Source organism: Camelina sativa, chromosome 12, assembly GCF_030686135.1.
Source record: "Camelina sativa cultivar CO46 ecotype springtype chromosome 12, ASM3068613v1".
Lineage (NCBI taxonomy): Eukaryota > Viridiplantae > Streptophyta > Magnoliopsida > Brassicales > Brassicaceae > Camelina > Camelina sativa.
In genome coordinates this window covers 1,804,238-1,830,231 of record NC_141891.1, presented here as the reverse complement: position 1 = coordinate 1,830,231, position 25,994 = coordinate 1,804,238, and the positions used below count along the sequence as shown (strand labels likewise).

Sequence of the window (25,994 nt, the reverse complement as noted above, 5' to 3'; positions counted from 1 at the left end):
TGTACATAAAAACTGTATGAAAAAGCTGAAAGTAAAGTTTTTTTGTAAAGCTTTTAGTAAAGTTTTTGTGATTGTTAAATATTAAAACTGTATATTTGTAAAGTTTTTAAGAAGTGTTACCAATCATACCCATTAATTTGGGTTACAACAAGACTTGAGTAAAGTCAGAACCTATACAAAGGCCTAAAGACTAGTAGTTTCTAGTCACTAAATACCCCATCTAACATAATTGTATGATAAACAAAACAAAATGGAGATGAATTAAATGAGGGGACAGAAATTGGGAGCGGCTATTGCGCCACGCTTAGGCCAATTTGTCTCGTCTCATTTTTAGATATTAGATAGCTACTTCTCACCCCCACTCATTATTATTTTGTTTTTCAGTTTTTCTATTCATTATTTTGTTTTTCCATTTATAGAAAAATCCTTGTACACTCGTTCTTGATTCTAGTCCACTATTAGCAACATGTAAATATATTTTACGCGCCAAATGGTTTACAAATAGCAAGCAATAAAACCCGTATAACAAAACATTACTGTATTACGTTACTAATTCCAACGTTGTAAAAGTTTTGTACTACCGCAAAAATTTGACTTTTCTACGAAACGCCAAAGTCATATATTATCAATGTTTGTAAGTTTTGTTACTCGGTTATAATTTGAACTAATAATACTCGATCATAGTTATCATCAATATGTTTATATCTCAATAATGAGATCCACTTCCCTGGACCAAATTGTTTATTAGCAAAGTATATGATTGAAAACAAAGTAAACATAAACTTCATAATACAGTATCGGTTATGAAAACAAAAGATCATCGAATGCTTTGACAAAATATATATAAAATTCGAGATCTGCTTTAGAATGCGAAACAATGATGAACATGACTTCATTGATTAATCCATGATCTTATTATAAGAAACATAGACAGACGACACACATTATGTTAATCAGTGCTATTAAACTAGTATTTTATTTGCTTATGCCATTGAATTAGAACAATACTTGGGTTCACCCCTAGGGGTGAACCTCTCTATTCACCCCCTAATAAAATAAGGCAATAAAATCTGTATACATTATTATAAAATTAAAAAACTTAAACCGCATTTTAATAAATCCAAACCGACATATATGAAATCTAAACCCTAACCATCTCATTTGTGAACCCAAACCGTATATAATTTCGTTCTACTTATAAAATCTAAACCCTAACCATCTTATTTATGAACCCAAACCGACATATAATTTCGTTCTAATTGTGAAATCTAAACCCTAACATCTCATTTGTGAACCCAAACCGACATATTATTTTGTTCTACTTGTAAAATCTAAACCCTAACTATCTCATTTGTGAACCCAAACCGACATATAATTTCGTTCTAACTGTAAAATCTAAATCCTAACCACCTTATTTGTAAACCCAAACCGACATATAATTTCGTTTTAATTGTAAAATCTAAATCCTAACCACTTCATTTGTAAACCCAAACCGACATAATTTTATTCTAAGTTTAAAAATCTAAACTAAGCCAATATTTAACTTTCCTTAATTAAAAGTATACAGAATTTGTTTCCTTAATTTGGTTTACTTTTTAATTTAATTTTAATTTATTTTTGAAATAAAATATTAGAAGGAAGATTCTAATTGGCTAAAAGAAAAGGGGGTGAATGGAGAGGTTCACCCCTAGAGGTGAACCTAAGTATTTTTCATTGAATTATTAAAGTATGAATGTACGATTATCGATATCATATACTCCATATTTTATATACTCCAATATTTTGTCAATTAACATATAATATCGTATTAAATGGTGACAAATAATAATCACTAATGCAAAGAACTAGCTATGTTATATTAGGTTTAACATAATAATACTAATACAAATCACTAGGTTTAGATATACGAATACCAACTTGTTACTTAGTTAGTAGTATTACTTATGAGTTATGATACTTAATCCAACTTTACTATTGGGGAGTGTGATCACTATAACATGTGATCGGAGGTCTTTTAACCTTTTGACTTAATATCCAAGAGTATTAATTAATAATCGAATCTATGACTGATAAAAAGCGAAGTTACACATGTTTTTTTTTTTTTTTTTTTTAATAAAAAAGCTTTCTGACCATGTTAATAAAAAAGGTCGGTCCACAATAAATTAATTAGAAAGCTTTCTGCCTAACCTGTTTGTATAATATTTAGACCACAACTTGTAACAACACGTTAGCATTGTTAGGATTTAGATTCCGACCATCAACACAAGAAACAAAAAGATACGTTTGAAATACCCTAACGATTAACGTCTTATCTGTTTGTTAATATTTTTACAGCAAGTAGAAAATAATTAGGCTCCAAGGCTCAAGTTATCCAGTTCTTGATACCTGTAGTCTGGAGACTACACAGACAAATTAAAATGTCTCGAGCTGTGAACCTTTTTTTTTTCTTATGTTAAATAAATAATTTGTGAGAGTACCCATATATATATTTATTGCTGTTTCCATCGCATAGAGAGAGCATAGCAGCAGAGATACAAAAAGATTGACTTGTCATTGTCAAATCAACCATTTGGTGATTTCGAAAAACTCACCATCGCCATTGAAGACCTCTCTCTCTCCTCTGTTTCTTTATCTTTTCGATTACAAAATTTTACTTTCTAAAAAACAATAATGGTTCTCTGTAATTTTTTCTTAATTTTGTCAACTATAAAAAAAAAAGTATACAGAAGGGTAAAAAAAAGTATTGGAATCAAAAGAAAACGAAAGTTTAACTTAACTTGCGCAAGACGCAACAACAGCATCGACACCATCATCGTGAAACAAGGACATTTTACTAATGGCTACAGCTTCTCCGTATAGTGATGCCTTCGTTGATTTCTCAATCCGGACCTCCACGAAATCCCCAACTTCAGGATTCCTCTTCAAACCATCATCACCAAGAGATGCTTTATCAAACAGAGGCTTTGTGACAAACGAAACTCGGTGTCCTTTATCTGTTTTCCCGATGAGTTCTGTCTCAGGCGCTCTCTTGTTTGGTCCTTCGACTAGAACTAACTGCATTGATCCGACTTGAGAGTCGTAACACGGACCTGTGGTTTCACGGAATGCTTCTATTAGTTCTGTTAAACGTCTCTGCTTGACTTCCTCTGGAACATCGTCTATGTAATTCCGATGAGCGTGTGTCTTTTCTCTCATGCTGTATGCAAACATATACGCCATATCGTATCCAACTGCTCTCACCAGGCTTAAGGTTTCTTCATGCTCTTCTTCGGTTTCTCCACAGAAGCCTACCACCAACACACACACACACACACACACAATCCAGTGTAAGGCTTCTAAATGAAGAAAAAAACATGGAACAGGTTTAAGCAATGTTTTTTTGAGTTGGCTTACCAGTGATAAAGTCGCTGGTTATAGCCACATCTGGTATAATACTCCGAATCTTTTTAACAAGATCCAAGTAAGCTTCTCTGGTGTAACCTCGACGCATCTGTTCAAGTATTCTGCTATTACCAGATTGTGCAGGAAGATGGATGAGATTGCAGATATTATATCTATCTCTCATCAAATATAACAACTCGTCAGGGTAATCTTTAGGATGAGGCGAGGTAAACCTAAACCGCATCTCTGGAAACTCCAAGGAGAGTCTGTCCAAGAGATCAGCAAATCGCAAACCCATGTTTTTAACTTTACACCTGCTCGAGAATCCTTCACTGTATTCCCACTTAGCACCTGACTCAGGATCAGACGAATCATCGTTATAGCTGTTCACATTCTGCCCTAGAAGCGTAACTTCTTTCACACCGGCTTCCCACAGCTCCTTAACCTCTAGGACTATGGACTCCACGGGACGTGACCTCTCTCTGCCTCTAGTGAAAGGAACAATGCAGAAAGCACACATGTTGTTGCAGCCTCTCATAACCGAAACAAAAGCAGTAATTGAGTTTTCAGAGATTCGCACTGGTGATATGTCAGCGTAAGTCTCTTCTAAAGAAAGAAGAGTGTTGATTCCTTTCTGTCCATAGTCTACTTCTTCCAATAGCCTCGGGAGATCTCTATAAGCATCAGGACCACAAACCACATCAACCATTTTATCAGAATCTAGAATCTTATCCTTTAGTCTCTCAGCCATACATCCCAAAACAACAACTTTAGGAGGTTTGAGTGAGTGTGCTCTTCCTTTAGCAACATTGAACTTCCATTCACGTTTCAGGAACCAGAAATAGTTAAGTCTTTGCCATACTCTCTGTTCAGCATTCTCTCGGATAGCACAAGTGTTGATGAATATAACTTCAGCACTCTCAGGATCAGCCACCACTTCTTTATAACCTGACTTTTTCATGATCGAAAGAACTATCTCCATGTCGTTTATGTTCATCTGACATCCATATGTTTCATGATAGATCCGACCTTTTGACGCAACATCGGTAGTATCTAATGTGCTTTCAAAGAGCAAATTCAAAAAGAATAGTATAAGTTCTAAAGCTTAATCCACATAATCAATTGCACAACTTGAAAGATAAAGGTCAAAACTTTTGACTGACCACTAAAACTAGAACAATGACGAACATAATCTTCCACAATCTATGCATTGATGAACAAACAGATTGACTTAAAATGGTTTCTGCAACTTAAATTTCGAAACTTTAGGGTCCCCAATTGAGTCCAACACCAATTAGGTTGCATAACAAACAAAATTGATGTTAAAAATCAAAACTTTAAAAACTCCTAAACCTATAATAGAGGACTTACTCAGATTCGATTTCGGGAGTGGTAAGAGAAGCTTGAGTTGGAGACGAACTGTTGGAGGCTTGGACCATCAAACTTACCAGAACCAGCAACTTGAGAAACAGAGAAGCTTCTAGAAAGGTTTAAGGCAAACCCATTCTTCCTCTTGATAGGTTTATGTGCGAGACGATGCGTGCTGTGGCAACGAGGGAGAAGAGAAGCAGCAGAGGAAGAAGTATGGATTAGTTTCGAGGAGAGGAATGTGAGAGCGAAACAGCGTCGTGTAGAGGCTTTGAAACAGAGAGAGCAACCGTGAGGGTTGATGAGAATGGAGGAGAGCGAAGATGACGCCATTGGAGAAAAGATGAGGAGCTCTTCAAAGTCTCCACCAGAACAAACAACGGGAGGCTCTCACTCGGTCAGGCTTAGGGATTCATAGTTACAATCTACTCAGACTAAAACGCTGCGTTTCGTTATCCAGACTCAGGGGTAATATTGGTATTTCACTCTCAGCCTCTCACTTTAACTAACATCTTTGGTTAGAACGAAGAAGAAGACGTGGAGGAGTAGAAGAAGTAGAAGAGTGATGATGATGATGATGATGATGCAGAGATTGAGAAGATCGGAAGAGTTTATAAGATTTGGATTTACATCTCTGATTAATCTCCGACCAAACAAGAACTCAGTGTCCCGTTCTCTGTCAGGTTTGATTTCATCTTCAATTTGACTTTTGTAATTAGATTGAGAGATGAATAAAAAAAAACTGAACTTTGATTTATGGGTTTAGGTTTTGTGAATCACTACGACACAAAAGGCAAGCTTTTTGAGTCAAAGAATGGGAACCATTATAATACTGAGCTTCATCATCGATGTCTTGGTAAAAATTTGGGGATGCTGCAGCAGTACAAGTGTTTTGGGTCATCATCTGCTTCACAAATTGAGAGAAACCCTTTGTTTTCGTCGTTGGATTCGAAGGATGTTAGCTACTTCAAGGAGATATTAGGTGACAAAAACGTGGTTGAAGATGAAGAGAGGCTTGAGACTGCAAATACTGATTGGATGCAAAAGTACAAAGGATCTAGTAAGCTGATGCTCTTGCCTAAGAACACAGAAGAGGTGTTTTTTCTGACCATTACATTGTTTGGATTGCGATGAAAAATTTGTGTTTGACATTGACTGTATTTATTGTGTGCAGGTGTCTCAGATACTTCAGTATTGTGATTCGAGGCGTTTAGCTGTTGTTCCTCAAGGGGGAAATACTGGTCTTGTTGGTGGAAGTGTGCCTGTTTTTGATGAGGTTCGATACTTTTTTTTCTCGACTGATGTTGGTTGGTGATGATCAAACTGTTGGCTAGGTAGTTTGAAAGCTAGCAAAGGAAAATTTCAGGAATGTGAGAGATAGGAACATAAGGAAAAGAAGTTTTTTTTTCGATCATAGATGTGACAAAAGTTTGCGGCATTTTTGCAGGTGATCATCAATGTTGGTTTGATGAATAAAGTCTTAGCTTTTGATGAGGTAAATATGGCAATCTTATATTCTAGTGTCAGTTACTTACTTCTTAGGTAGCTGTTCCAATAGTTTTCATAATGCAAAAAAAATCAAGGATACTTGATCTTGATGATGATGATACGATGCTCTATGTTCAGGTCAGTGGTGTCTTGGTATGTGAAGCAGGATGTATTTTGGAAAATCTGGCAACTTTCCTTGACACGAAAGGGTAATTTAACCATGACTTCTAACCCTCTTTTAGTAACAATGAACTAAAAATTAATAAAAGAATGTCTTTTTTTGTCGGATATAGAAACATAAAATTTTTGTTTCCTCAGTTTTATTATGCCTCTGGACTTAGGTGCAAAAGGAAGCTGTCATATTGGTGGAAATGTTTCAACTAATGCTGGTGGTTTACGCCTTATTCGTTATGGCTCACTTCATGGAACCGTATTGGGTAATGACTTACAGTTCTGGTCACTTTTGATCCATCTGAAATACATTTGATTTGAGTTTCAACTTCATCATCTTTAATTTCTCACCATCTCAGGTCTAGAAGCTGTCACCGCAAATGGCAATGTTCTTGACATGCTTGGAACTTTACGCAAAGACAACACTGGGTACGACTTAAAACATTTGTTTATCGGTAGGTATTATTTTTATTATGTTGTGCTTGTACTGTTATTTCAAATGTCACTTCATCACCAAAAGAGACTGATACATCTTAAATTTGCTCTTTTCTTGTTTCAACAGGTAGCGAAGGATCACTTGGTATTGTAACTAAAGTTTCTATTCTCACACAACCAAAATTGTCTTCTGTAAATTTAGCTTTCATTGCCTGCAAAGATTATCTCAGCTGCCAGGTTTATGACAGTTTTCTTCCGTATTCTGTAATTGAATTCTCTCTACAGAGAAGATAGCGTGTAAACTGTTGTTTTCTCTCCTTATGTTTCTTTTCTTTCCAGAAAATTCTTGTTGAAGCAAAGAGAAATCTTGGAGAGATACTATCGGCTTTCGAGTTCCTTGATAGCAATTCAATGGATTTGGTAAGCTTGCATTCTAGATACTCTATCTTGTGTACAAGTCTTTGAGTTTTGTTAAATCCTTTCGTTTTTAATTCATTCTACAGGTACTGAACCACCTAGACGGTGTACGTAATCCAGTTTCCTCTACGGAGAACTTTTATATTCTGATAGAGACAACGGGGAGTGATGAAACTAATGACAGGTATAATGAATTTTCCGGTCTTTCTTGAGACTTTCACAATTTTCCGTTTCATTCAAATGAGGCTCTCTGCCAAGTATTCAGATCCCTTGAGAGAGTTTTTTCCTGGTTGAAAAACTAATGCAGGGAGAAGCTTGAAGCTTTCCTGTTAAAATCACTGGAAAAAGGTTTAGTTTCTGATGGTGTAATCGCTCAAGACATTAACCAAGCATCCTCATTTTGGCGCATACGAGAGGTAAAAACCTTTTAAGAGTTATTTCCCCTGAGAACTCTTGATGTTACTCGACGAATAATGTGATAATTATTACCCTGCAGGGTATAACAGAGGCATTGCAGAAAGCAGGAGCTGTTTACAAGTATGATTTATCCTTACCGGTTGAAGAAATTTACAATATTGTCAACGATCTTCGAGGGAGATTAGGTAAGAAACATATCAGTTTACTAGCTACTTTTAACCGAAAGATTCAGTGAAAAACTGCAACCAAACATGCATATGCTTCAGGTGACTTAGCAAATGTTATGGGATATGGTCACCTTGGAGACGGAAATCTACATTTAAACATCTCAGCGGCAAACTATAATGATAAGGTAAAATACAAATATCAAGTTGAAACATTCCAAGAGTTTAAATAATCATCATTCAATAACTCTTTCCTTGCAGCTTTTAGGTTTGATAGAACCTTATGTCTATGAGTGGACATCAAAGCACCGTGGAAGCATCAGTGCAGAACATGGATTAGGTGTAATGAAAGCTAATGAAATCTTCTACAGCAAATCACCTGAAACTGTGAGTTAACAAACAACAAATGGAACTATGTAGACAACGTTCCTGTCACTATATTCTTACCGGAATATAAAATATGCAGGTTGCAATAATGGCTTCCATTAAAAAGTTGCTGGACCCTAAGGGAATTCTCAACCCATACAAAGTTCTTCCTCACTCTCTCATCTCTCACTAAGGTAAAAAAAAGATTATTATGTTTTATGATTACGCACCGAAATTATTGAAAGCATCTATCTTTCTATCATCTATCTATCAATGCTCTTCCAACGTCAAAAGTGAAGAATCATCATCTTTTAACTTTGGAATCATTGACATTCTTTGTTCGGCTAATGCAAGGTGGTGATGAGATGATTCTTCTAACAGGAATTTGGAACATAAGCAGCCAAGTTTGAGCATTATGATTGATGCAAAGGAACAAGAAAAACAAGTGCTGATTTAAAAGTCTTTAAACTCTAAAGTGTATATGCTTCTTCTTTGTTGTTGTTGTTGTTGTCACCTTGTTTTAATATCTAATTATTGAAGGATAAGAAAGAATCAAAACCTATGGATCTGACGTGTATTTAAAGTCAAAAATTTGCAGTGTATCTAGACCAAAACTCAAAAAGATAAAGTATCTATCATAATAGCATTTTCAAGAATCTCTCACATAATATCTTTCTATTCTTGGCAATTTCGGTTATAATGATTTTTCTTGATTTGTTCACAGAAGACTTTGTTTTCTTCTTCCAGAGTTCTGTTTTTTCTTCATGTGTGTGAACCTTTCTTTAATAGGTCTTTTAATTCTTAGAGAAACCAGATCGGTCTGATAAACCGGAATAATATCTGGTCCGATTGATATGTCTTAACTAACTTCTCTAAATTAAGAGAAAAGCTATGGATTTTAACATTCTACCAAGTATATATTCTTGTGAGACCTTAAGTAATTGGACCAGCTATAGGAATATAAGATCCGTCTTGCCATCGCCATAGCCCATAGTTTCCATGGAACAAATGTGTAATAGGTCTGGTTTAAGGTGAAGTCAATGCATAAAAACAACATCATGATTGTAAATTTGTAATTATGACTAGTCAAATTTGATATACCATCAAGTTGCTTATACTTTTGTAACCATCGATCCATTCAAAATAATCACAATTCACAAAGGCCAACAAGACAGTGAAAGCAATATGTTATCAATAAAAAAGAAATCCAAGGTATCGTCGATGAATAATGGATCCATTAATGGGAAATAAATTAAAACAATGTTACGGGTCAAGTTATACCTGATGCATGCTCAAATTTTTTTGGCGTTAATATACATGCACCAGTTTGATTATACTAAGAATAGTATGAGATTTTTAATTTAGGGAATTTCGTTTTCTGAAAATTAGAGTGTTTTTATGATAATATTCCTAACTGGTTTTGAGTGAAGATTCGGTTCTCCAACACAAGTGGAAAGTCCCGAATTAAAGAAGGCTGACACGATAAAACGACGTCGGGTTGATGACTGGACATATAGATCCAAACGCTTTAGACACAACTACGAAGATGATAAGACACTATAAAAAGCTCATGGATATGGCTGAGGAGACAAAACACACACACAATCTCTCTCTCTTTCTCTCTCTCACTGTAATAACTTCAAACACAAATGAGTTCTTCTGCATCAACTCGCAAGGTTGGTTACTTGCTTCTTTAAGTATATATATATAACATACCATTTTTTTTCTTTCTTTTTGGGTCAAATTGTTTTATTTGGTTTGATTGATCATCTCCTCTTTTGTTCTTATTATGTTAGGGTCTGACCAAAATCGCCGCGAACCGGTTGCAGAAAGAGTTTATGGAGTGGCAAACCAGTCCTCCTTTTGGTTTCAAGCACAGAGTCTCTGACAATCTCCAACGGTATAATAAACCCGCTTTCCTGTCTTTGCTTTTAGTATCGATAACCAATGATGTAATGTTGAATTGTTGGTGTGAACAGATGGATCATTGAAGTGCATGGAGCTCCAGGAACTCTTTATGCCAATGAAGCTTACCAACTTCAGGTTGAGTTCCCTGAGCATTATCCTATGGAAGCTCCACAGGTTCGTCCTCAAACTCCTTTTCTTAATCATACTTAGGACGGTATCTAATCATCGCATCAAACCCCATAACCCAATGGTTTCGCTGATTAAACAGGTCATCTTTCAGCATCCAGCTCCACTTCATCCTCATATTTATAGCAACGGTCACATCTGTTTGGGTAAGAACATACTAAACACACAATGACTCAACTAGTACTTTGTCATCTCTCTTTCCAAGTCCCAATGACAAGAGCTTCTATGTGTAATTTTTTTTATGATGCAGATGTTTTGTATGATTCGTGGTCACCAGCGATGAGACTAAGTTCGATCTGTCTCAGTATTCTCTCAATGCTCTCCAGCTCACCCGTGAAGGTTTGTGTGTAACACATATTTTCTTTCCAAGGCTATCACAGTATCCTTTTTTTTCTTATGATGTTGATTGTTCTCTCCTTGCAGCAAAAGCCGAAAGACAATGACCATTACTTGAAAAACTGCAAACATGGAAGATCTCCAAAAGAAACTAGGTGGCGTTTCCATGACGACAAAGTATAACAACTCCTATATGTTCCTATAATATTGTGATTACAAACATATTGTATGAGCTCAGGTCGAGTTCCTCCTGATCTGTTGTTATATTTAAAACAAGAACAGCTTCTTTCTACAGTTAAACCAAATGAAAAGCTTGAAGCATAAAACTTGAAAGTTTGGAAATAACATGATTCGTTTATTAATGAAAGAAGAGATCATCAACAACTGTTAGTACAAACCAAGAACTGAGAGAATGATTTGATCCAAAGAAGAGAACTTTGCTTCTAACAACAAGCCTTCGTGTATATTTGATTGAAGACAAAAATCTGTTTCTACCTCTAATGAATAGAGCCTCTAATGACTTTCCATGACATGTTACATTTGTAATAAACACTTGGAAGGACTACTCATCAGAACTCAGAAAGCTTCAGTTGTTCCATGTCATGCTCCAGTTTTAATAACACCTGCATTCAAAAACTAAAAGCTTCAGCATGTGAATCAAAGACAAAACGGTCGTTGTTGTTTCTAGACAAATCTGTTCACATGTTTACTCCCAATAGACTACAAGAGCTATTCTAATTGCTCTGCCTACAAGATTCATTCAACTGAACATTGTTTTTGCTCTGTACATTTTGACAAGTAACTTCAAAAGCCCTTTATGAGATGAAACTCAACAACATCAAGCTCAGAACTTTTACTTCCCATAGAAAAAAGGAAGCAACTTTATGCAATTCCAGAACCAAAAAACTGTTCTTTTCCAAATTCTCATACCTAATACAAATTCAACACCATGCTCACACAATTAAAAACCTAATCCATCTCCTCAAGAGCAATCGAAGGCAATTTTCAAAAGAGGTACCTAAACAATGGTCACTCCATAGCAACTTTAGCTCCAACAGCCTTCAACTTCTCAATGATCTTCTCTGCTTCTTCCTTACTAACTCCTTTCTTCAACAACGTTGGAGCTTTCTCAACCAAATCCTTCGCTTCCTTCAACCCCAAACTCGTAATCGTTCTCACTTCTTTAATCACCTTGATCTTCCCCGCTGTTTCGTACGCTTGAAGCATCACATCGAACGCAGTCTTTGCTTCCTTCTTCTTCTCTGTACCTGCTCCGGCGGCGGAGGATTTACCGGCTCCAGATCCCGGTAACGACATCCCTGGCATCATCGCCGCCATCACAGGCACCTCACTGACGTCTAGCTTCTGCCTAAGGATCTCAGTCAGGTCCATTGTTTCCAAAAGAGTGAGATTCGATAGCTCATTCACGATTTTGGATACGTTCTCCGATTGAGTCGCCGGCGATGAGTAGCTCCGAGATTGGATCGAGATCAACTGAAAGGAACTTGGGTGTGTCTTGATGGATTTCAAACCTCGTGACAAGTGAGATGAGATGATTCGAAGATTCTGCATCGTTTCACACACACTCTCTCTCAACTCAATTCAGTTTGATGTTAGCTTCGTTGAGAACTCATGTCAGAGCATCTGAAGCTCAAATTGGAGAAGAAAGCATAAACCCTAACTAGCCGGAGATTATTTGGTGGGCCTTTATGGGCCGTTCAAAATATCATTTTCTTTCTAAATTCATAGATTAGGTTCTGTTTAGGTCCAATAACGATTTCAGATGACACACTCTAATATTGTGTGAGTCACAAGGTTAAGATTTGTTTCCTCAAATCTCTCATATTTAGGCAAATATTTTGGTTAATTTTTACATCTGTATTTTACATCTATATTTTGTTTTTAATCATCAGTATTTTGTTTTTAATTACTTCAGGTTCATAATGATTTTTAGAGTAAAAGTAAAATAATATTGAGTTTGGATGAGCTTATATGGGTCTAAATGGGTTTATGGATTTACCTACCCATATTCCTATTTAAATGGGCAAAACTTAAATGGGTTTAATGTCAAATAGGCTGGATTTTATATGAGTTGGGTTTGAATGGGGTGGATATGCGCCCATATTAACATCACTATGTGTGACTAATTCAAACTTTTGTGTTTGATTGTTGTTTAAACTTTGTTCGTTTTTAAAGAATTTGGAAAATGATGATTGAAAATATATTTTAAAATATTTTGCGAATAAAAATATTACTTGGTTTAATAAATTCAAATCTCAAACTAATCTCTTAAAATACAAAGCAAAATAGAAAACAATCCTAGAGACTGATCAGGCAATGACATGAACGAAGTTAGATGCCAATTCATAGCTTAGTAAATCTAGTTTAGTAAAAAATTTATGGCTAACCTTTTTCGGCGCGTATCAAAAAAACTTGGACTTCTTGTTTTTGTTTCCAAAATTCGATTTCCCAACACTAATAATTTTTTAACTGAAAATAATATAATATCACTAACCAAAGTGGATATTTAAAAGATGAGAAAATTAACATTTCCATATGGTTTAAAGAAGATATAGGAGTGGTTGAAAGAAATAAGTAAGATTTGATTATTATTGTAAGTATATTATTGAATTTCTAAAATATACAAAGTTTGGACAAAAAAATATTAATAATAAAAGAAATCGAATACGTTTAAGTTTGACCGTAAAGTTAGTACCCAAAATTGTAAAAACAACATAAACAAAACTTAATAAAAATTGTAAGAAAAAAATGCTTAAATCATCAGTGAAAAAAAGGAAGAACAAAAACATAAATTAGTAAATTAAATATGTGCAGGGATGCATATTTTAATAGACCATTATGGACTTGTGAGTGGGCTGAAAATCTTTTCGATACTAAATATGTTTGGGTCACAGGTTAGAGATATGTGTTTAGGGTTTCAAATTTCAAAGTTTACTTTTTCTTTTTTACTAGGTAATATCCCGCGCAAATGTGCGGATTGTTGTATAATAATATATATTAATTAATTTAAATTTATTTGATAACCATACAAAGATAATACAAGTTAATTTAAATGCCATTAACATTTTTTACACTTTTATTTATTCAAATCATACAATATCAAAATATATAACTTTTTAAAATATAATCAAACATACATTATACATATCTGTTAAAGTTATTTGTATTTTTATTGTTCAACTTTGATAATAATTTTCATTAGTATTTTTGAGCATTTGAGTAATAAAATCATAACTGAAAATAAAATTATATGAAATGGAATATATATAAAAAAAATATATAAAAAAAATCTTTGGGAATTTCATTTTAAAATTTTGATTGCATTTCATATGATTTTATAGGAAATATTTATTTTTCATAATAGTTTAGTTTTTAATTATTAAATACTTTAGATTATGTGTTAGTTTGTATGAAAAACTTAAATTATATATTTAAATTACATAGTAAATTTTTGTTAATATGTAACAAAATTTAAGATATTAAAAATGTTTACTATGTAATTTAAATATATAATTTAAGTTTTCCATACAAACTAACACATAATCTAAAGTATTTCATAATTAAAAACTAAACTATTATGAAAAATACATATTTCCTATAAAATCATATGAAATGCAATCAAATTTTTAAAATAAAATTCCCAAAGATTTTTTTTTATAATTTTTTTTTATATATTCCACTTAGTTTAAGATATATTGCTAGGTTTAGTTATAATTGTTAGTCCTTGTAATAAAAGCTAGATAGAAAAAAAATCAATTTGCTTTTCTATATAGAAAAATCTTTAAAGTACATATTTGAATTAAATTAAAAATAGTGATTTTTATATCATTATATGTTGAATCACAAACTGAATATAAAGATTATTATTCTAAAATAAATGTGTTACAATTTTGTTGGATGTAAGTGAGAGTTAAAAAAAATTGATTTGATAATTATATTACAATCTTTTATATTCCCCTTAATTTAAGTTATATTGCTAGGCTTAGTTTTAATTTTTCATCGTTGTAGTAAAAGCTAGAAAGAAAATAAATATCAAATTGTTTTCTATATAGCGAAATCCTTAAAGTACATATTTGAATTAAATTTTCAAATAATTATTTTTATATGTTGAATCACAAACTAAATATAATGATGAGTATTCTAAAATATATTTATTACAATCTTATTGGAGGTAAGAGAGAGGTAAAAAAAATTGATTTGATAATTATATTAAAAAAATTATTTCATGAGAACATTTCAAATTTGAAGAACAAAATAAATATACATGAATTTGTAAGAACTAAACAAACATCTTAAGTAAAGAATTAAGATGTTTTCTTTAGTTTGATTCCCTTGAGATGGTTATAACCAAAATATTATTATGGTCATCAAAATTTTATTATACATATTAGAATACATATGTATTTTAAATATGTAAAATATATAGTAAACAAAAATATAATCAAACCCTTAATTGGGTTTTCAACCTATGCAAAAACATTATAAAAAACTAAGAAAATATTTAGGATTTGGGATATGGTGGAGGAGGATGTGAGATTGATTATTTATAGGATAAAAAATGATGGAAGTTATATTTCTAAAATAATTAAATTAGAAGAGTTACAATTATAATTAATAGTATGTTTAAATGAAAATGAATGGAAGAGAAAAAGTCAAATCACAATTTATGTAATTTGAGTTACAATTTAGTAGTAAATAATGAATTTAAAGTATGCATTAATGTATATGATTAAATGTGTTGTTTAATTAAAATTTTTTAAAAAAATGACAAATGGACCAATAAAGAGATAGTGAAATCTTACTTATTACCGTTTTCTAATCAGGGTTCGGGGAAGTAGAAAAGCAAGAATTCATTTCAGTAGCTATGTTGTAAACGTAAAAAAGCAACCGTTGCAATTTGTTTGAGAGCCAAGAAAGATCACTTTTTTTTTGGGCGTTTTCTATGGTCTACAAGAACTGTCGCTCTCTAGTGGCTTCGTCTGGTTCATCCTCCACAGTGCTTACATAGTGGTCATCAATTGGGGTAAACTATAAGTGAATATCGATTGGGGTAAACTATAAGTGAACATATGAAGTCGTTATTGAGCCTAAACTGAATCTAATTCATATCTATGAATTTAGAAAGAAAAAAAATATTTTGAATTGACAAAAAAAAAAAAATTGAATGGCCCATAAAAGCCCACTAAATTTATCTCACATCGATTGGGGATTTGGGGTAAACTATAGATTAAACTTTGTGTTTAATCTTCCGTGGTGGTCATCGATTGAAACTTTTGTGTTTAATTTTGTTCACTTATAGTTTCTATTCATAGATTAGGTTTTGTTTAAACTTTGTTCGTTTTTAAAGAATTTGGAAAATATTGAAATCTTTCTTAAAATATATTTCGAACAAAAAAAATTACTTCGTTTGATAAAATTCAAACTTCATCTCTTAAGATAATACAAAGCAAAATAACACAACTTAAAACTTCAAATTGAATGACAGAACCAAGAAAAAACACACCCCCAAAGTAAAAGCAAGTGTCACACAGTTCTTCCGAATATATTTTTTTGTATCTATTTTTTTCTTATAGCACGAATTCAAGAGTTCATCTTCCTGCAGTTTTTCCTTATTTCGCCACTCGAACCCGTTAAAGGAGAGATATTTCCCATCTTGATCATTGATTCCGCAAATTGCTCAAAAAACTCTTCTTGATCTTCTGCATACTTCTTCACAAGGTCTCTCGATTTCTCGTTACTGCTGAACAAAACCTGGTCTGAGTTCAACAAACCCTTGTTCTCTATCAAGTTCTTGAAATAGCTGTTGTCGAACTTCGCAGCGCTGATGATGTCCAACACCGAAAGATTTTGGTCCCCACCGGATCTTGGACACCTTTGGCGCAAGTTAGCAGCGAAAGATTGTTCCAATGTCATGTCTGGACGGCCATTTCCGGACTGGTTGTACAACCTCTGTCTGAAACTAGTGCATCTCGAGAATCCGATGGTGTGACTACCTGAGAAAACATTTAAAAAGTGTGGTGGCTTGAGAAGCAAGTAATGTGTAATGGGGTTTCTTTTAATTTAGTTCCTTGTGTGTGAAGCAACTATATATGATAGAATGACGAAAGCTTACCGGAGAGAGCAACAAGGTCTGTGACATCGAGTCCTTGACGGTTAAACTTCGAGAGAATGGTACTGAAAGTGTTGTTTGGAGCAGGGATGTTGTTGTTCGAACCACTTAAGCTTGCACTTCTCGAATCTCTTCTTCCCAATGGAACAACCCAGCTTGGTCCACCGGTCTAAACCAAAAAACGAGACCGAGTTAGCTGATGTTTCAGTTTTAGTAGACCATAGAGAATAATTATGGAAGAGACTTACAAGAACAGAGGAGTCTCTAGCGGCTAGGGTAAGAACATCAGCGCAAGAAACAGTTCCAGGGCACTGTTTCTCCAGTTCAGATTTGATTTGGTCAACTACGTCGAACCCACGAGCTGATTTGCTGTTAGGGTTTGAGCTTTTCTCACTCACTATCCTCCCACCGCTGTCTAGAAGCAAAGAACCATCACATCCCTGCATTTCAAAGCTACCTTGTTAAACAAGTAAACTTAAACAAACAAAAAAATGGTGAAAACTAAAAGAGATTAACCAAACCTGAACGAAACAGTCGTGGAAATGAAGTCTCAACAAGGAAGCAGCCATACGGGTCTCTCTAGCAACAGCTTTAGCTACAACTGATCTCACGATCTCACCGGCTTGTGGGCATGAATGGGCGTAATAACCCGGGAAGAGTTTTCCTCCATAGCTCTTGTCGCAGAGGCAAAATGGGAGAAAGCAAAGGAGAGAAAGAAGGAGAAAGCTAGTGAGTCTTGCCATTACTTTCAACAAGAAGATGAGATAATTAGAAGAGTTTATGTTGATGAGCGATATGAAGTAAGATGAGACGAAGAAGATATTTATAGGAAAACGACTCTGAAGATGAATAAGCAAGAAGAAATGGAGTTGGTATTAGTTAAATTGGAAAGAAGATAACATAACTAAGGAAATGCAAAAATAAACATTTGTAAAAATTTATTGGAGAACAAGAAGATTAAAATGCTTGTGTTTGGTACCCAACATTGCATGCTAAGTTTGACGAATTAGCCTCCTTTTTGGTTTAGTTAATTAACATTAATTGTATTTAAAATTAACTTGACTTTGGAAACTTTGAGGGGAAAAGCAAAGCAAGCTTTGAGTTTTATTAATCTTAAATTGTAAATCTATATTTTAACGACTCATAACAATAATTTGAAATTTGAAGAATACAAAATTTTCCCTCGGAATTTTCTTGATTCACCATATCGTTTGATTGAGACATTTTTCATTCAGCGCACATTTAAAAAACTACAATATAAATAGAATTGTAATTACAAGGAAGCCTAATTCCAAAGATAATATCATTATAGCGTGTCATTGTGTCAATTGAGTAGACAGTTAAAAATGTCAAACAGTAACATAAAAGCCGTAAAGATAGGTCTTCAGTCTTCAATATTTGATGTTTTTTTTTTCTGACTTCTTCAAAGTAAGATGAAAAAAACATAACTACTTTATTGGTAGTCCATCTAATCACAAATAGTAAATTATGTTTTCTCGTAATGATAATAACTCAAGATCAGAATCGTGGGAATGTCTTAATAGTTAATCTATTTGGTTCAGTCAAGACCTATTGAGATGTTATTTTCCGAAAGTAGAATCAAGAGACTAAATTTCTACTGATCTATCTTTCTGTAGAAGAAAGATAAAAAGCGAGGTAAGTATGAACAGAATAATCAGATCATATATTTTAAGAAAGTAAATAATATAAAGCCTAGACCTAACTAAAATCTTAAAGAGGAATGCAAAAATTAAATAAAAAATAATTACTTTTGCTAAGGACTTGGTTAATAAAAGAACATGTTTGCGTAGACAAAGTCCAAGTCTTTTTGTGTAGTGAGAAAGATAAGAGAGTAGGAAGAGATTCTAACTACTCCTTTGACAAAAAACTCTCTTGTAAAGTTTCAATCTTTGTTGACTTTTACAAACACACTCTTGTTCTTGTAACCAAAGCAAAGAAACAATACCTTTTTGTTTGTTTGTCTTTTACGATTATAACACATGAATCTGCAGTTAAAAACAACCTCAAGGTGAAGTGAAGGGCTTTTTAACTTTTTGACTCGATAAACATTTTCCCCTCTTTCTAGAAACTAAACATAAAAAGTAAAATCTGAAAATCGCAGTACCTCTTGTGAAGCAGTCAACAATGTTAGATCGCACCATATGTTCTTTCACTTGGTCTCTGTGTTGTTGTTTGAGTAGAGGATGCGGAAGAGCGATCCCATGAGACTTCATTAGCAAAAGCATTGTTGATCTCTTCAGTTCTTGAGTAGCTTTGTCCACTTCCACTCACCTATATATGAAGACCAAAATCAATTAAGCTTACATGGAAATTGTATCTTGATAGATCCATAAATTTGTACCAAAGACCAACAGTGACTTTACTCCTTGATTTTGCATAAATGGAATCCTTTGAGTTTTCTTGTAATACTTACAGTTTCTAATAAGCCCGATAGAAGTGACATCCCTGGCAATGCCTCAATTCCACGCTGCATCCATATGAACATGTCAGTGATTGTGTATGTGTGTGTGCATATAACGTGAAAGAAGAACTAGAGAATCAAGAATGGAAGTAAATGGATTGAAGATTACCACACGTTCTACTCTTGTTTTGTATATAAAGCCTCCACAGCAGAAAAGCATAGATGCAACGAGGAATCTGATCAGAAGAAACAAAGCAGAACACACGAATTGAGTTAATTGTCCAGTTATATGACCGGCATGTAAAATTACAAAGCATTATTATGTGCAAGACAAAAATGGTTATGTTGTAAATGTCAGTAAGATTCTGAGAGTGAGGTTTACTTACACGCAGGAAAAAACTCCAAATATAGCCCATCCCTTCGCTGATCCTCCTTCACTACCTTGGTTGTATTCTGAATTGATTTAGGAACAAAAACTTGTATGTGTCAGAGAGAGAGAGAGAGAGAGGGGGAGAGTGAGCAAGCAATGGAAATATTCAGCTCAAGGGGAGTGCATTGTGGTTAATAAGGCGAGTGTATAATAACCTCACCGCAGAGTTTTGTGAGGAAAAACTGAACAGGATCATAACCATCCACTGGGATGGTGACATTGACTTCATATGGAGTTCGCCGAGATTTCTCACCTTTGAAATTTCCGGGAGAAAACAAGAAAAGGTTACAGAATTCGTAGCAAAGATCAATGCAGTGGCACAATGCAAAAAGCAAGATGACAGGACTTATTACAGTTCCAATCCAGTACTAAAGTTGAAGGTGATAAGGTTGTTGGATGATTCCCAGTAAAGGAAGAACCAGCTATCTTCACATCAAGACCATTCTCTGGGAAAACCTTGATGATAGGCTTTCCTACCAATGTTGAAAGAGAAGCAATTGCAGTCATATAGAGAGTAAGATGAGTCTGCTCGGTCTTGAAACTACAAATCAGAAACACTTCAGGATGTAAATACACATAGTTCTCTACAGCTCAGCAAAAGGTCTATCAGCAACTCGAACACTAATAAACAAATTTCTTGATTTCATACCTATACTCACGCCGGGGCTTATCAAATCCAAACTGTGTCATCCCATTATAAATCTGCAGGTTGAAAATCCAATTTTAAGTTTATGCTCAGTATGAAAAAAAAAACAGCTGTAATCAGAAAATTGGGCTTGTTCGTTTCTTACAACTTCCCATGAGCGAGGATGCAAACCGACTGTGAATCCCTTAAACACCCGCGGGCCAGGTTTCTCACAAGGAATAGCCAACTCGACAGTAACTCTGGACCAGTGGGAAAGAGCAAGAATTTGTTGTAAGAAAAATCGACTATACCAAGATTCGTGGATGACAAATAGTAGCAGACAGACCTGCAAGTTGAATCTTGGGTGACACTACATATGCATCCAAGTCCACCTGAAATAAGAAAAAGAAAGAATAAAAACTTGATAGCTTTCCAGGAATTGAGGAGCATTTCAAAGTAACATCTGTAATGGAATAAAACAGAAGGAGACACACCTTTACAACGTCCATCACCACAGTTCCCACAAATAATATTGACCTGAACAAAACAGAGAAACAATACTCAAAAGAATAGAAGCACTAAAAAAACCTTCAAAAATAAGACACTTGTGTAGATATCTCTAACCTGTGCTGTACGTCCAAGTTTGTCATAACTATGTTCACAATTTGACAGGTCGCCATGGTAAAACCCCTATATGTATATCATTGATCATGAACCAAACATTAACAAGTAAATCCATGTTCCAAACTGCATGTGTAGATATCTAACCAAAACTAACAGGAGAGCAAAGAAGAGAGAGCTCTTACTTGAACGAAATAAAAACTTCCAGAACTAGATACAAAGTAGCTTAAAGGGTCAAATCGTCCGAAATCAACATATCCCTGCAAACAACAAAAGTCATATATGTAGAATCTAGAGTTGAACTAAGCATTCTGATGATGTAAGAATTATACCGCCTGGCCTCTTGTTTCCACATCCTTGCAAAATCTAACCACCAAATCAAATTCCTATACCAATAAAGACCAAAAACCTAATTAAAACCCAAAGGCCTTAAAAAAAACTAACTCTCAGCTTTATAATATGAGACACACAACCTTGCCATCATATTCAAAAGGATGGCCGATCCAGCTGCTCTGATCAAAAACCCAAGTTAAAGGAAGCAGCTTTACAAGACACTAAATCAAACCAATGCAACAAAGGAAACTACTTTACTATTATTCTTCAACCAAGAACTGATCCTAAAGCTTGCTTCTTCTTAAGCAGCCTCAACACAATAATAGAAAAAGGATACAAAATCGACAAGACGACTTGAATTGTCAATAGCGTAGCAGTTAGAATCAGGAACGGGAACAGATGCAGCACCAATTACAAAAGCTGCACGCATTTGCCAAAAAAAAAGATTAAAGTTTTCAAATGAGGGGAAAAAATCAACGAGATGGGCAAATTCGTATAGACGAGGTTTTTTTTTTACCAGAGATGAAGAGAAATAGAATGAAACTGTGCTCTCTCGATGGGCACCTCAGTATCTGCATAGTTTTAAAACCTGGAAACTTGGGTCTTCGTCGTCTCCGATTCGGATTGTTGATTTCACTCTCTATCAACAAGGCAGCAAAGACGACGACTGGAACCTTCTAAACGGCTCCGAAGGTCTCTCTCTAATAAACCGATCCGGTTTAAATTAAATAACCAATCCGGAATTCAAATTAGGTTCTGATGTTATCTAACAACCGAATGTCTACTTTGCTGCCAAACATGCAACTAATTATTTTTCAACTGGTAACTAGGATTTAGATTATTTTTTATTTTATTTTATTTCTATAGATATATAATGTTATATTATAATTGATTAAGCCTTTTTATTTTAAATATAGATAATATAATATCTTATATATTTTAGGGTATTGGCAATAAAAAGTTGGATTGTTGAATTGTGATTTTGTATAGATATTTCCATTAAAAAAAAAATTAAGGAAAGTTTTCCATAAAAAATCATAATTAAGGAAAGTAAGATATTATGGTTAACATTCTTAGTTAGATATTATTACAAAATTTTATCTAAGTTTTAATATTTATTTATATCGCAAAGGATTATTTCTGCAAATCTTACAAATAAAATGTTAGATTACAAAATGTACTTCAAAAATGTTAATATAGATATAATTAAAATAGTTTGGATTATTATTATATTAAAATTATCATTACTTATCTTAACTGTATTTAAATTATATTAAGATACAATATACTAAAATATTAGTACTAAAACAAGTTTTGTGCACAACTATAATACACACTTCACAAATTTTCATAAGAATAGCTAGTTGACACAGTTGTAAAATAATAATATGTTAATTTATTTTTATGATTTAGTTAATTATTTTAAGTTTAGGATTTAATTTCTAAAGTATTAGATTAAAGTGTTTAGATGATATAATTTTGGTGAAATCATATAGACAATGAAATAACTGATGATGGTGATTTATTCGAATGATATTTAATGCTTTGAGATCAGCGACATTAATGACTTTGCTTTTTAAGTCTTAATTTTCACATTTGTTTTCACAAACTTTAGATATCAAACAAGAAGATCTACGGTGTTGGAAGAATGTTAAAGGTTTTTAGAGTGTCAATGGGAATATACGTAAAATTCATATCTCTCAGTACCATTTCTCTAATAATTTGACACAGTTAAATTTACACGTAAAAATATGAATTTTGATAAGAAAAATATTCAGATTCTTATAAACAAACACAACATACCATCTAAATTACAAATAACTAAAATAATTAAAGTATGTATGCATCCACGTGTATTTCGTTGAGTAATGGTAATTAAAGTATGTATGTACACCCCTAGTTTTTTTAAAAAGTTATTTCCTTTTTTCAGTTGGGATAGTCCAAACTCCAGACCATACCAAAACATTTCCATTTTCCAGTTGCTACGCTACTTGCTAATTTCATATAATGTGACAAAATACAATTTGCAATTTTGATGTACACTGTAAATTTATAAGAAAGTATAATAATATACACCGAAAGAAAGAACAAAATTTTCTTTCTTTTCAACTTTCTTTAATATTTTTTTTTTAAACGAGAAATTGGTTTTACAGTTAGCTTTAGCTTTGATGATTTGTCAGTGTACGCACTGGTCGAGACATTTGGATACACAATACACACACACAAAAAGTAACATTATCAATCCCCCATGTAAGCCTCTAACTCTTCAAGAGGCTTTCTTCCCCTTAATGGTTCCTCACCAGTAGTTGAACGGTAAGGAGAAGAAGCAGAACGAAAGATACTCAGTGAGAAAACATAACAACATGATGGCTTGTGTCGCAAGTTTCAATTGAAACAAAGAAAAAGGCTTACAATCTTCTTCGTCTTCTTCTTTTTCTCGATGTACGCCACTAGCTCTCTCTCTGCGAGAGAATCGAATCGAATCGAATCTGATAACAGCACGACACCAAAAACAGAGTTTTTGGTTCCCTCCCAAAACGACGCCACTTCAAGAAAGGAAGAGATGAGTCAGATAAGTTTGTCCAAGCCCAATAAGACTGAGAACATCTCAAATTCAGTCAACGAAACCCAGCAAAGCCTTCTTTATCTTCTTCAACGGTCATCTTGCATAAAGACAAAACCGGAAGCAGAGTTGAGGACAGTACGGAGGCAATCAAGTTGTCGAATCCATTCTCAACCCTCGATCCTTCCTGTTCAAGCTGATCCCGACATCTGGCAGAACTCTCGAGATCCTTCTAGAAATCTTCTAGGGTTTTTCTAGCGCTGTTTAAGCATAATGAAAAGCAAAAGCTTCATCTTTGTGAAATAACTTTTACTTTCATGGTCAACGTCGCTCCAATGGTGGATTACACCTCTTTGGCGGCGCGATCGAAACTGCTTCGGGCTGATTACCGGCGCTACAACCAAATCTTTGAAGCAAGTAGCGCTGTTCAGAAGGAGATTCTTCACGGAGTGTTTCTTTCCGAGGTTGAAGAGATGAACGGGCGAAGGGAGAAGCTGATACTGGAGAGGGAGAAAGTGAAGCTTCAGTTTAAAGCAGAAGAAGAAGAGGTATGATTTGATTTTTGCTCCGTTGGTTACAGGAGTAAATTAGGGATATGTATCCAATGTATTAGTGGAATTTTGGGCGCGCGTAAATGTAGGCGGATCGTTTTTAGTAATGTTAGATGCAAGATCCTCGGAGTTGATGCTTTGTTTCTTTATTGTTCGCTTTGAATTCGTATATCATTTGGGATGAGATCTTTCTTGTTAGATTAGAAGATACATTTGTATATAACTGAGACGGTAATTAGGGTTTTAATTGTGTGATTGTGTGCATTTCTGGCAAGTTAGTCTTTTTCTATGGAAAGAAACATTACTCAAATACGGTGTTAACATGATTTGGCGTTTCTAAAACAGAATATGGCTCAAGAGGAAAAGGATAGCTCTGAAGAGGAGGATGATTCTCCTCTTGGGTTTGAAGATGCATCTTTTTTCAAAGACCTGGAGGAAGGACACTTACTAGGCGAAATTGGCGAGCTTAGCGATGGAGAAGACGATGGTGTTGGTGATCCACTTGAGATTATATAGTTTGACCTTGAACCGCCGGTACTTTTGGATGAAGATAAGGGAGAAGGAGATGGTGAAAAACAACTAGGGGAGTAGAAACTTGCGTAGTGTATATATAATCAATCATTTGACATCAGTATATGAGTGAGTAGAGTGAGTGCTGCTGTTGTGAACCAAATCACATATATTAGGTTCATCATACACTAAGCTTTTTTGGCTTCTTCTTTCTTTTTTTTTTTGTTGGTTAAAGAATTTTTGACCAGAAACTTGTCATCGGTTTTAAAGATTCTTGTCTGCTTAAGAAACTCTCCCACTCTTTTGATTGAACCAAATGTAGAACAGCTGGACTTTGAGTTGGCACACCAACTCGCAGATTAATTTAAAACCAAACACACTCAGACTTTTGACTTCCTCTTCTTTAAACTCTTATGGGTTGGTTTTGATGAAATTTAAGTCCTCTGTTCTCGTTGATCCTCTGTCCTTGTTACAGACATGGAATCACAAACACGACACTCCATGTTCTTGGAGAGCTGTCTCTCCCCAGTTCCCAGCTTCTTGGTTCGCTTCCTTCTGATTTGGGTTCTCTCTTTAACACTTCAAACCTCTCGATCATTCCAACAATTCCTTCAATGAGATGCCTTGTCTGGTAAGAAATAGGAATTGCAATTTGCTTTGAGGGAGATGGAAATAGTGAAGGTTAATAATAATGGATCTGTGGCTATTTGTGACAATGTGACGAAGATGTTGTCTGAAATAGAGGTAACTTATGGAGGAAGAGAAACACAGAAGCTTGAGTTAGTTAGATGGCAAACAAACAAGACTTTCTATTCGATTGTTTCAAGTTAGGCCAACGATGAAAGAATCTTTGGCTTGTTCTTGAAAGATTGATCCATCGTTCCAATATGGACATTATCAATGTCAGTTTGATACAACTAGTTTAGTAAATCTAATTTTATGGCTAACGTATATATAATCCCGCCTGGAGGAGGTCCGTGCTTTCTTTGTTGAAGTAAGTACAAAGGGTTTGATTCGAGATTTCAAAAAATCTTGGGTTTCCCATTTTTGTTTACAAAATTCGATTTCTCAACATTAATATTTTTTTTTAACTGAAAATAATATAATATCACTAACATAAATGGATATATGTATAGATCAATAAAGAGAAAATTAACATTTCCATATGATTT

The 25,994-nt window shown here is 34.2% G+C and overlaps 6 protein-coding genes and 1 pseudogene across 11 annotated transcripts; 3 read left to right on the top strand and 4 right to left on the bottom strand.

Annotated features, from left to right (window-relative positions):
* Positions 1-2,674: 2,674 nt before the first annotated feature.
* Positions 2,675-5,152, bottom strand: LOC104729546 (CDK5RAP1-like protein; annotated as a pseudogene). The gene is made up of 3 exons (XR_015573959.1): positions 4,753-5,152; positions 3,394-4,442; positions 2,675-3,287 (listed from the first exon to the last, which is right to left on the bottom strand). The product of XR_015573959.1 is annotated as a CDK5RAP1-like protein (transcript).
* Positions 5,153-5,233: 81 nt separating this feature from the next.
* LOC104729545 (D-2-hydroxyglutarate dehydrogenase, mitochondrial) lies at positions 5,234-8,863 on the top strand. Of its 4 annotated transcripts, none has more exons than XM_087477708.1 (16): positions 5,234-5,432; positions 5,516-5,844; positions 5,924-6,025; positions 6,197-6,244; positions 6,376-6,446; positions 6,579-6,674; positions 6,768-6,867; positions 6,975-7,080; positions 7,183-7,263; positions 7,347-7,444; positions 7,568-7,676; positions 7,757-7,862; positions 7,944-8,029; positions 8,103-8,228; positions 8,308-8,401; positions 8,562-8,863. In XM_087477708.1, the coding sequence occupies exons 4-15, from the start codon at positions 6,240-6,242 to the stop codon at positions 8,398-8,400; spliced, it is 1,077 nt and encodes a 358-aa protein (XP_087333834.1). In that variant the 5' UTR covers positions 5,234-5,432; positions 5,516-5,844; positions 5,924-6,025; positions 6,197-6,239; the 3' UTR covers position 8,401; positions 8,562-8,863. The 4 variants fall into 4 exon arrangements, with proteins under 4 accessions (XP_087333834.1, XP_087333835.1, XP_087333833.1 ...); XM_087477709.1 differs by having other exon boundaries at positions 5,248-5,432; positions 8,589-8,863; XM_087477707.1 differs by having other exon boundaries at positions 5,253-5,432; positions 6,556-6,674; positions 8,589-8,863.
* Positions 8,864-9,720: 857 nt separating this feature from the next.
* Positions 9,721-10,999, top strand: LOC104721132 (putative ubiquitin-conjugating enzyme E2 17). The gene is made up of 6 exons (XM_010448494.3): positions 9,721-9,883; positions 10,004-10,107; positions 10,187-10,289; positions 10,384-10,447; positions 10,552-10,640; positions 10,725-10,999. Exons 1-6 carry the CDS (start codon positions 9,857-9,859, stop codon positions 10,818-10,820), a joined length of 483 nt encoding a protein of 160 aa, XP_010446796.2. The 5' UTR covers positions 9,721-9,856; the 3' UTR covers positions 10,821-10,999.
* LOC104729543 (uncharacterized) lies at positions 10,972-12,400 on the bottom strand. Its single transcript, XM_010448493.3, has 2 exons — positions 11,656-12,400; positions 10,972-11,260 (listed from the first exon to the last, which is right to left on the bottom strand). Exon 1 carries the CDS (start codon positions 12,207-12,209, stop codon positions 11,667-11,669), a length of 543 nt encoding a protein of 180 aa, XP_010446795.1. The 5' UTR covers positions 12,210-12,400; the 3' UTR covers positions 10,972-11,260; positions 11,656-11,666.
* A 3,640-nt stretch (positions 12,401-16,040) lies between these two features.
* LOC104729542 (peroxidase 49-like) lies at positions 16,041-17,699 on the bottom strand. Its single transcript, XM_010448492.3, has 4 exons — positions 17,289-17,699; positions 17,016-17,207; positions 16,771-16,936; positions 16,041-16,651 (listed from the first exon to the last, which is right to left on the bottom strand). Exons 1-4 carry the CDS (start codon positions 17,508-17,510, stop codon positions 16,239-16,241), a joined length of 993 nt encoding a protein of 330 aa, XP_010446794.1. The 5' UTR covers positions 17,511-17,699; the 3' UTR covers positions 16,041-16,238.
* Positions 17,700-18,517: 818 nt separating this feature from the next.
* Positions 18,518-21,898, bottom strand: LOC104729541 (uncharacterized). 2 transcript variants are annotated; one of them, XR_015573958.1, is made up of 17 exons: positions 21,716-21,894; positions 21,536-21,618; positions 21,339-21,377; positions 21,198-21,251; positions 21,051-21,125; positions 20,869-20,934; positions 20,739-20,781; positions 20,591-20,636; positions 20,411-20,504; positions 20,269-20,321; positions 19,973-20,160; positions 19,775-19,872; positions 19,576-19,642; positions 19,359-19,425; positions 19,202-19,255; positions 18,893-19,059; positions 18,518-18,773 (listed from the first exon to the last, which is right to left on the bottom strand). XR_015573958.1 is itself a non-coding variant. In XM_010448491.3 (17 exons), exons 1-16 carry the CDS (start codon positions 21,774-21,776, stop codon positions 18,916-18,918), a joined length of 1,227 nt encoding a protein of 408 aa, XP_010446793.1. In that variant the 5' UTR covers positions 21,777-21,898; the 3' UTR covers positions 18,518-18,773; positions 18,893-18,915. The 2 variants fall into 2 exon arrangements, 1 of the variants encoding a protein (XP_010446793.1); XM_010448491.3 differs by having other exon boundaries at positions 19,780-19,872; positions 21,716-21,898.
* A 1,988-nt stretch (positions 21,899-23,886) lies between these two features.
* Positions 23,887-25,105, top strand: LOC147930108 (uncharacterized). Its single transcript, XM_087477705.1, has 2 exons — positions 23,887-24,309; positions 24,658-25,105. The coding sequence occupies exons 1-2, from the start codon at positions 24,079-24,081 to the stop codon at positions 24,826-24,828; spliced, it is 402 nt and encodes a 133-aa protein (XP_087333831.1). The 5' UTR covers positions 23,887-24,078; the 3' UTR covers positions 24,829-25,105.
* Positions 25,106-25,994: the final 889 nt, after the last annotated feature.